Source organism: Dipodomys spectabilis, unplaced genomic scaffold (genome assembly GCF_019054845.1).
Source record: "Dipodomys spectabilis isolate Male_0828 unplaced genomic scaffold, ASM1905484v1 ptg000002l, whole genome shotgun sequence".
Classification (NCBI taxonomy): Eukaryota; Metazoa; Chordata; class Mammalia; order Rodentia; family Heteromyidae; genus Dipodomys; species Dipodomys spectabilis.
The window spans coordinates 52,557,684-52,567,872 of NW_024870679.1; the positions used below are offsets into that span (position 1 = coordinate 52,557,684).

The following is a 10,189-nucleotide window of genomic DNA, read 5'->3' on the forward strand; positions in this document are numbered from 1 at the left end:
TGGCACCCAGCTTGGGCTGTATTTTTACTGTCCCTTAAAGCCAATGCCAGGTAGCCTGACCAAAAACATGGAAAAACTCCCTACTAGAATGAGTTCCCAAAAGACAAGGGCCAGCCCTCTTTTCCCCAGTATCCTAGCTTAGCCCAATGTAGAATCCTTGGACCCAAGAGAGAACTTTGGTATCCCCACCCTGGAGAGTTATGTCAGACATGACCATGCCGGCCAGCCCTCCACATGGGCCAGGATCACAGAGCAAAAAGCTCTCTGAGCCCCATCTGGCTCAACCCCTCCCACAGTCCACCAAGAACCATGTGGCACCCAGACCACAGCTTCCCACCCAGAGCTGTTTCAGTTTGCGTCTTTTATTTTACCAAAAATAACAACAATAAAGTTTTCCTTATGTTTCACAAAAATAGATTTCCCCTCCCCATCCCTCCCTACAATCAGCCCTTGCCACAGCCTAGAATTCATCATGTGAGCTGCAGTCCACTCTGGGAACAGCTTCCACTCCCCCCAGTTCAGCAAGTTTCCCTTGGGAACTTCTCTGGAAGCAGCAGAGGCAGAAGGCCCAGGCCCAGGTGGCTGGCCTGAAAGTCCCATCTGTTTTCCCAGAGGGCAGGCAGACAGTTTCTAGGCCATTAAGCAGGGCATGGTTTTGGAAGATTGGCTCAGAAGTCAACCCCAGCCAACCCAAGGGTGGTGGAGCTCTCTGGCATCAGGCTAGAAATCTTTGCTCATAGCAGGAACAGTTGTATCCTGGAAAAGGTCTGTCAGACTCTCCATATGCATCTCTGTATAGCAAGAAATGGACCTTGAGTTGGGAGTCAAGACCTCTTATTTTTTAATACAGCTCCATGAAACTCTCATGAACGTTGGCCAGTTTTTTCTTCTTCTGGCTTCAGTTTCCTCCTTTCCACATTAAGAGAACAAGACTGGAAGATTATCAGATCTTCCTGACTCTCCATTCTGGCTTCCTAAGACAGAGAATCTTAGAGAGCAGAAGCACTTTCTTGCCTCAGTTTCCCTACCTGTGGGTCTGGGCACAGGTCTGGGGCTGGAGGTACTAAGTCATGGGATGCTAAGTGAACATCTCAGACTCTCTATATAGCTATGCCTGGAAATCCAGATAGCTGGAATGTCTCAGGATTGGCTGAGAAAGAGGCAGGTTCTTTTAGTATAGTGGCTTTCCACCAGCTACATGATCCCATCAATATCCTGGGATGAAAAACATGACTCCAGGTCTGGGAAGGTAGCTCAGTGGTAGAGTGCTTGCCTTGCATGCCTGAGGCCCTGGGTTCGATTCCTCAGCACCACATAAGGAAAAAGAACAAAGCCAGAAGTGGCGCTGTGGCTCAAGTGGTAGAGTGCTAGCCTTGAGCTGTAGAGCTGAGGGACAGCGCCCAAGCCCAGAGTTCAGGCCCCACGACCGGCCCCCCCCCCCCAAAAAAAAAGAAAGAAAAAACAAGACTCCAAATTTTCTAATTTAAGCCCCACCATGTGCTTAGGCTAGACGATTGTTTCATGTTGGGCTTCAGATCCTGGAAGTAAACTCTATAGATTCTAGATTGGAATTTACAAGTCACAGTTAAAAAGCCAGGGGACCTTTATGGACACATGGGATCATCCCCAGATCCCAGGAGTCTAACACAAGGGTCTCCTGGAAGAAAGGAGATGAGTGAAATGACAACTCAATGGCATGTCTAGCTTAGCAAATCAGAATCATAAGCATGGAGGGTCAGGGATTCAAGAGACTCTGGGTAAGAGTCCCCCTTCCAACCTCTACCCAGCTCCCTAGGTCTCATGCTAATGAAAGATGATAGAATGAAAGTTTCAATTGTAGATTTGCATCTGTGACCACATTTTATGCATTTATACACATAGTCAGACATCCTGAGTGGCAACACTCAGTAGTCAGTAGCTGTCAGTACTCCTACAGTGGTCATGGTCTGATGTCCCTATCTATCCATCCATCCACCCACCCGTCCACCCATCTATCCATTCATCCATCTATCTATTCATCCATCCATCCACCCATCATCTGTGGAGTCTACTATGTGTCAGGGACGTGCTCTCAAAACACACCACACAGTCAAAATCACTCACTCACACACACACACACACACACACACACTCACACACACTCACACTGACACTGGCACACACAGCACTCACTCTCCTGCATCTTTCTTTCCATCACCTTAGCTACACTCCCTATTTCCCAAATAGGCTGGGAGTTACCATGGAAGGGTCAAGTATCAGAGAGGCAATCTGGTAACTCACCCTACTCCCAGACTTCAAGCCAGGGATTTAACTCCCTCTTTCTTTTGGTTGCTCCCTTGAAGCCCCCCCTTTTCCATGCACTCAGAAAGACACCTGGGCAAACTTCTGAGAACCAGAAGTCCAGAGGCATTTGGTATGCAGAGGTATCCTATGGGCCTTCAGATTCTCTACCACCGGACTCCAGAGGGTCCCCTCCCCCAGCCATGCTGTGTTCAGATGGTCCATGTAATGGGCAGCAACATCCAGGCCTGGGCTCAGTGACAGATACGCTCTGTCATCTCCTTCTGTAGAGACACAAGGTAGGGAGGAGTCAGTCTGAGCTCAGTCTGCCAGGCAGCCCCTTCTCATACCACAGGGTGAATAGCCTAGTTCCTCTTTCCCTCCCTCAGCCCCAACTTTAGGCTGCAGATCTGAGCTGGTAAAATGACACTTGAATGAACATTCAAAGTACAGAATCCATTTGATAATGGATTTATCCACTTGGGTATTAAGAGTTTCTCACGGCAGGTGACCTTTGGATGTGAAAACGCTCAAGAGAATAGACTTGCAGGGGAGGGTATTGGGGGCCTGGCCTCACCAGTGGCTCTAGCTCCCGCTGGTCCACCAGGCTAAACTCTTGGATGAAGTAGTAGAAGTGCTTGTAGCAGGTGTTGACATGTGCCTCCGCCCCCATGCTGAGGATGCTGTCAAAGTGGTGAATGTAGACGTGGACAAAGACTCGGAAGAGGCGGGTCAGGATCTTGGTGCAGACCTGCTGGAAGTTCTTGGGGAAGGGAACTCCTAGGTGGTAGAGATGGGCAGAGGTGGTATCAACCTCCTGAGACAAAATCTTGCCCAATTCTGTCCTTTTCTACACTGTGAGGCTTCTTCACTCAGGGTGCCCACTCAGCACACTTTGTACTCATAACCCAACTTATGAAACTGTAACCTCTTTGTATAACTACTTAATGATAAAAAAAAAACACCAAACCAAAACAAAAATACAAACTGGACCATAAGCCCTAACATCCAGCATGACTCTGGGCTAGATCTTCTATGTTGTGACTTGACCTTCCTCTCCTAGCTCACCCTAAGGTCCTCCTCTTTACACCGCTGCCCGTGCTGAAAAATATTTTTTTTCCTTCAAGAACTCCTTCAGATATTTATTATTTCAAATGATAACACAAAGAACCTTCCATTTGGGAGCCCACCCCTGAGCCCTTTGTACCTTCTTATAGTTCTGCAGCTAGTTCTAATAGTCATTCTAGATAGGTAAATGCCCAATGTCACTTAATTATTAATTAGTACAGACTGGAGGCAGGCTTCAAACACTCCTTACACTGCACTACAGCACCCTAAGAGGTAAATGATAAAGACTCTGCTCCAAGAGGCCCAGCTTTTCTACAGAACCATCCAATCAGCTAATTAAAGCTATGGATAACTGGGATCACAAGCCTAAGGATACAGACTAGAAGGGAGTAAGAACGCAGGATGCGGTCCCTGCCTGGCCCACCCAGCTCCACAGACTCCCTCCCTCCTTACTGCTCTCAAGTGGGAGCTCTGCCTCCCTGGGTACTCTTCCAAGCCTAGCCTCAGCCCTACATCCTTATCTAGACTTTAAGAGGTAGCCTAAGACCTGAGCTGTCTCTTGTGGCTTCAGTTTCCTCTTATATAAAATGTTGTTGGGCATGAAAGTACAGGCAGCCACCACTGGGGAGGAGCCATGGGCACTGAATTGTGACTCAGTGCTCAGCTTCCCTCTGCATTCAGACTTCTCCACTCTGGGCTTCACCATCTGCTCCACCCACGCTGAGTTCTATAACCTGGGTGGGGAGGTGGGACCCAGGGTACTGGTGGGGCTGCTCAGATGAACTTGGAGCCAAGTATGCTCTGCTCCAGGGTGGGAAAGCAGGGTCAGAATGTACCATTCACCTCTCCTCCCCAGCGGAGATAAGAAAAGGCCCTGTGGCCTGGGCTTGTCCTGTAAGCCCTAGACTGAAGAAAAGCTATCTGCTGGGCCCACCCAACCCTTACCTCCTTCCCTTTCTTGAGGCCAGGACTCAGAGACAACTCCCAAGAGACTGGAAGTAAGATCAGCTAGAGTAGGAGAAGCCTTAAGGCACCTGTTCTGGAAGGTTCCTAGAATCATAGCATTTTTTATTTTGGATCCTATTGGAGTGAGACACTCATGCTCTGGATAAGAAGAGCCCCAAGCAGAAGTCAGGCAGCTATAGTTAAGTGTTTGACCTTTAAAAAGATACTTAACCTGCCTAAACTCATTCCCACTTCTACTAAATGAGGATGAAAATCCTCTATCACCCAGAGGTCCTTATATTAGACTATGCCCCTTCTGTGGTAGCTCCCACCCTTCCTGGCCAGGTTGACCTTCTAGCCAGCTTACCAACACGCGTAGGAAAGACATCCTCGTCATTGATGAGGCCCTCAATCCAGTCCATAAGCAAGGCCATATAGTGTGGTGCTGAGAGCTTGGCAGGCCTCCGGTACTGGCGTTCATCCTGCCAGCGGTACTCGTATCGGGGCCCACCAGCCATGACTGGGCAGCTGACCTCATTGCAGTGCTCAGCCATGGTCCCGTAGATGAGGTTGATGCGGTTGAAGAAGTCCACTACGTGCACAGCAATCCAGTCATCAATGTTCTCCCCAGGCGGCAGCCTCACCACACTGCGCAGGTCCAGTCCAGACTTGAGTGATGCTTGGGCCTTCTTATACAGCTCAAAGCGTTGTGTGCCTGGCTCAAAGCGCTTCCTTGGCCGGAATGTCTTGTCCTTAGCAAACACCTGCTTTAGGCACAGTGCCATGGCCAGGGCCTGGCTGAGCTGAGTATCCAAGGGTAGGGTCCTGAAGATGCTCTGTCAAGAATAAGAGCAGCAAGTGGCCAGAGCCTTATCAGTTAAACTTTGATTTCCCAATACCTCATTTCCCTCTTATTTGTCAGCCTTGAGACAACTTCTGCATCTTTTACTGAAATCAAAATCCTTATCCCCAAGGTCCAGTGCCTCACCCTCTTTCCGGGCTATTGTAGCTCCGGTGCTGCACCCCCACAGCCTCTCATTTTATTTATAGAGCATCTTACAGAAGGTAAGGTGTGGGCTTCACTCAGGTGCTCATGGGACTTGCTGTTGATCATGACAGAGATAGCAGAGGCCATTACAGGTCCACCAGGAGACTGGGGCCTGTACAAGATGACCTCAGGGAACCCCACAGGCCAGCTGTGCAGGGTGGGAGAGCTTCGCTTCATTGTGCAGGGGAAGGGGGAGGGCCTTGGCCGTCAGCTTCCTCTGGGATATCCCAATGTCCATCCGGCCACCGGGGATTCCCAGGGAGCAAGAAGGACTTTTCTACTAAATATGTCCTTCCTTTCCTTTTTCTTTGCCCTCAATGAGGAAAAGGCCCTTACTTGGCCAGCTGGGTGACCTCTGAATGTGGCTGTAGGCGCTGGGGGAGGGTGCAAGCCTTCAAGAGTGCTACTTCCTCTGACAAAGACTGGAGATTCATTTTTGGTGCTGGCCTCCTCCAGCCACTGGCTCTCTCCTTGCACCTGACATTAGATTCCTAGCACACCTAGTATGGGCCGGGCATTGGGATGTGAGTGCAGCCAAACTATCTAGCTAGGCCCATCTAGAATTCAGAGGTGTGTGCTTTGCCTTTTAGAATTGAAAGAGCCGGCTGGGTGCCAGTCACTTACAACCTGTAATCCTAGCTACTCAGGAGGCTGAGCTTTGAGGCTTCAGTGGAAGAATGATAGCCTTCAACAAAAAAAACCTCAGGGACAGCACTCAGGCCCTGAATTCAAGCCCCAGGACTGGTACCAAAAAGAAAAAAGAAGAAAAAGAACGGAAAGATCCCAGCTCAGACAGACTTGTTGGGGGGCAGGGGCAGGTGTCTTAGGTTCTTATCTCTGTTTTTTTGTTGTTTTTTTTTTGGGGGGGGGGTCTGGTCATGGGGCCTGAACTCTGGGCCTGGGCGCTGTCCCTCAGCTCTTCAGCTCAAGGCTAGCACTCTACCACTTCAGCCACAACGCCACTTCCGGCTTTTTTCTTTTTGCTTATGTGGTGCTGAGGAATTGAACCCAGGGCTTCAGGCATGCAAGGCAAGCACTCTACCACTGAGCCAACTTCCCAGCCCTCTTATCCCTGTTTTATCACTAGCTTGCTGGCTTATCCTTGTAGCACCATGGATTTGGCTCATGCAAACGCTGGGTCACTCTGACACAGTCAGGTTTCTAAGCATCTCACCTTTCCAGTGAGCTTGTGGGATATTGGGAAATGCAGACTCATCTGCTGAGACTAGTTTTTAGCCACACATTGAACAGTGACCTTGACCCCAGAATGAGCACTGAGGCTGAGTATAAGCACTGAAAGTAGGTTCCAGGCTGAACTCTGACTTAACCCTGATCCTAGCCATTCTGAGCCCTGATTCTAGCCCCACACACCGAGGCTTGAAGACATCCACCCACAGAGATGGCCAGTGAGGCAATTTCCTTTCTCATAGCTCTGATAACACTGGGACAGGATTGGTGGAGAGGGTGGGAACAAGGTGGCAATTGGGTGTAACTAAAAGAATTAGCATATATGAGGGTAATGTTACTTCTGGCAACAAATCAAACCAGTAGAGATGTTTGGACAAAGATCCTTTCTTACATGCACAACAGGCAGGCCGGATGGAGACAAGGAAAAGCATTTGGAAAGAAGAGAGAGGTCTCCCAGCAGGACCTTAATGGAACTTGAAGACATGGAAATTCCTGTTATCTATCCCTGCCCCTCACCCTCTTCCCAAGGAAGTGCCAGTGTGCAACCTGAATTTTCTACAAGAAGAGATCTCTATACATCACTTGCTCTCTCCATTTGAAACTGTGTGGGTCAAGTGCTTCCTGTCACTCTCTGCAATCAGGTGACCCTTTACTGACGGTTGTTTAGTCCCTCATCGTACCGTTTCCACAATTTTTTTTTTTTTGGGGTCTGGTCGTGGGGCCTGTACTCTGGGCCTGGGCACTGTCCCTCAGCTCTTCAGCTCAAGGCTAGTACTCTACCACTTGAGCAACAGTGCCACTTCCGGCTTTTTTCTTTTTGCTATGTGGTGCTGAGGAATCAAACCCAGGGCCTCATGCATGCAAGGCAAGCCCTCTACCACTGAGCCACCTTCCCAGCCCCTCATCCTACCATTTAACTTCACACCCTACCTTAGTCCTCCTTCCCACCTTCCCTTCATCAACCATCCTGGGCTTCTTTTTGATCCCTGAACACACCCAAACTCTCCTGCCTGTGTATTTTCTTCAGTTGGTACCTGCCAGCTGCTTTCCACACTCCTGGAGGATCAGGCTCCTCCAGTGGCCTCTCATATTGAGTCCAACCCTCCCTGTAATGCACAGATGCTGCTCCTTGGCCGCTGCTGTCCCCACCCTGCTGCCAGCATAAGTCAAGACCTGACACAATGTTGGTGGCTGAGCTTTACAAGAAACTTAGACTCAAGAGCCCTCCTTTTCAAACAGTCCCGAGAAACCAACTGATTCAACCCACTTGTACATACGGGGAAATTGAGGACCAGAGAGAAGACTTGAAGAACGGGCATTCATAGAGCAGGTTACAGACAGAAGTGGATAAGGTGGAGCTCAATCCATGATAAGGAGAAAAGGATCGTTTTTCCTGCAATGGCCTGGTGCAGATAGGAAGAGAGGAAGGGAGAGGGAGGCACAGCATTCTTCTCCACCAATCAGACCAACTTGCTTCCTGCTGCAACACACTGACCCTTCCCCTCGGTGATTTGGACGTCCACAGTATGGAGCTAGAGTTGGCTTTCTTGTCATAAAACTTCCAGGTCTGGGACTTGTCCCAGCTTGCAGGTGGGAACCATGTCCCCTATCTCTCCTCACTCCCTACCCTCTTGCCCCTGTTGTGATGGTCTCTCACAGAACTTCTGTCCCCGTCTCTGAGCCACTGCCCTTTTTGCCCAATGTGGGGTGAGTGGTCAGTGGCTTTCTCACTGTCTGGCTGGACATCGGATCTTCCCAAATGAATTCTCCAGGCCCACTGCCTGTTTGTAACATTTATCCCCGCCCCCCCCCAACCTCCGCCCCAAGGGCCAGAGCCACACGTGCCCCTCTGTGAGCCTGGCACAGACACTCAGCTAGAGCTAGCCCCTGCTTGAACTCAGAATCCAACTGGAAACAAGATCCAAGAGTATTGGAAGACCCTGCGTTCCACCCCGCACATCACCCCCCAGGACCCTCCTCCTACCCCCAGCTGTCAGGGCCAACAAGTCGCTGGGCCCAGAAGAGCCTGACTGACGTCTCCGCTCCCGAAGACACGCCCCCCACCCAGCGATCGCCACCCGGAGCCGGGCTTTCCCGACCGTGAGCCTGAGACCCTGGGCTTAGTTAGCAGCAGGCTGGGGCCGGACTGCCTTCGGGCCGGGTCCGCTTCCGGACGGTGCCTCGGTGCCCGGTCTGGACCGCGGAGGAAATGAAAGTGGGAGCGAGGCCTGGCTGTGCCCGCGGGGGGCCGCGATCGCTCACTCACCAGATCCTCTGGGGCGGAGAGGTCGAGTCCTCCGCGGGCCGCGGTCACATCCCAGCGCGCAGGGTCGCCCTCCTGCCCGTCTCCCGGGGCCGGCGGTCCTGTCCCCCGGGCCACCGCTGCCCTCCTACCGGCCTGGCGACGCCAGCTCCGCCCCGGGCCCCCGCCACGCCACGGCCACGGGGCGGGGAGGGGCGGGGAAAGGGCGGGGAAAAGCGGAGTTCCCCCCACTTTCCGGGAAGTCCATATCTGGGTCTGCGAAGGACCGCGTGCCGGGCTCTCGGGAGTCTCCCTGGGCCTTTCTTTCTCGGGGTTGGGGGGGGGAGTCGCCTCAGGCTTCTAGGCGACAAGCCTAGGACAAGCTTCTGTTTAGAGCAAGAACAAAAGAGCTGCTAAATAAATCCTGGTTGCTTTGCCCTCCTGGAGTCACCTGTGTCTCACCTGTCCTGAAGGCCATAGCGAATCGGGACTGCTAATCCACGCCTGTGTCTCAGCTTAGGTTCGTACCAGGCACCCAAAACCCTCTAAAGTGAACGCGTGAATGAGGAAATGAATGCCGGGGAAATCATGAAGCGAGTTTCCTCGCTCTGATCCTCCCGGGAATGTTCAAATCTCAGATCTCCCACTGAGGCGGCGGGGTTGATTCTTCTAGCTCCACTCAAATTTACCCCTTCTCCTCCCCCAGAAAGGGGCGGGCTATTCCCTCTTTAGAATATCTGCTTCCCCTCCATTCTTCCAGCCAAATCCAAACCCTTCCAGTCCTGGTCTGCTCTACCTAGCGTTCCACCTGGATTTCTCCACTGGGCACAGATTCCCAGCCCAGGGATCAGTTGGAGGGTTTTGTCTGAACAGGAGGGAAAATTAGGGGCTTCTAGACTGGAAAGGCCAGACAGACAGCTGGTAGAACAGGTGGGCCTAGGAGAAAGCTGTGACCGCAGGTGGCACAGATAACCCCAGTCGGCTCCCTTTGGATCTCCTCCTGCTTGCTCAATGGCATGAGAACACTAGTTCCTTAAAAATTGCGGTTCATAGAGCTGAGTGGGATAGCTCAAGCTTATAATCCTAGCTATTTAGGAGGCAGAAAATCAGGGGATTTAGGCTAGAGGCCAATTAGGGAAAAAAAAAGTCTGTGAGACTCCATCTTGACCAATGGCTGTACAGGGGCAATTATGGGGGAAGCACAGTAGCTAGGCTTGATGATGCACACTTGTCATCCTAGCAACTTGGGGAAGCACAAACAGGAGGACCACAGTCCAGGTCAGCCTAGACATAAAGCACCATACCCTGAGCTCAAACTTCAATACTGCCGGAAAGAAAAAACATACAGCACATAAATGTGAACCCATTCTTTTTCTGGGCACTTATTTTTGCTTCAGCCTAAATTTCTTCTTACTTTT

At 51.0% G+C, this 10,189-nt stretch overlaps 1 protein-coding gene across 1 annotated transcript; it reads right to left on the bottom strand.

The window, feature by feature from the left end:
* Window positions 1–1,438: 1,438 nt before the first annotated feature.
* Window positions 1,439–8,922, bottom strand: Mob3c (MOB kinase activator 3C). Its single transcript, XM_042684111.1, has 4 exons — window positions 8,796–8,922; window positions 4,661–5,129; window positions 2,858–3,060; window positions 1,439–2,564 (listed from the first exon to the last, which is right to left on the bottom strand). The coding sequence occupies exons 2-4, from the start codon at window positions 5,076–5,078 to the stop codon at window positions 2,535–2,537; spliced, it is 651 nt and encodes a 216-aa protein (XP_042540045.1). The 5' UTR covers window positions 5,079–5,129; window positions 8,796–8,922; the 3' UTR covers window positions 1,439–2,534.
* Window positions 8,923–10,189: the final 1,267 nt, after the last annotated feature.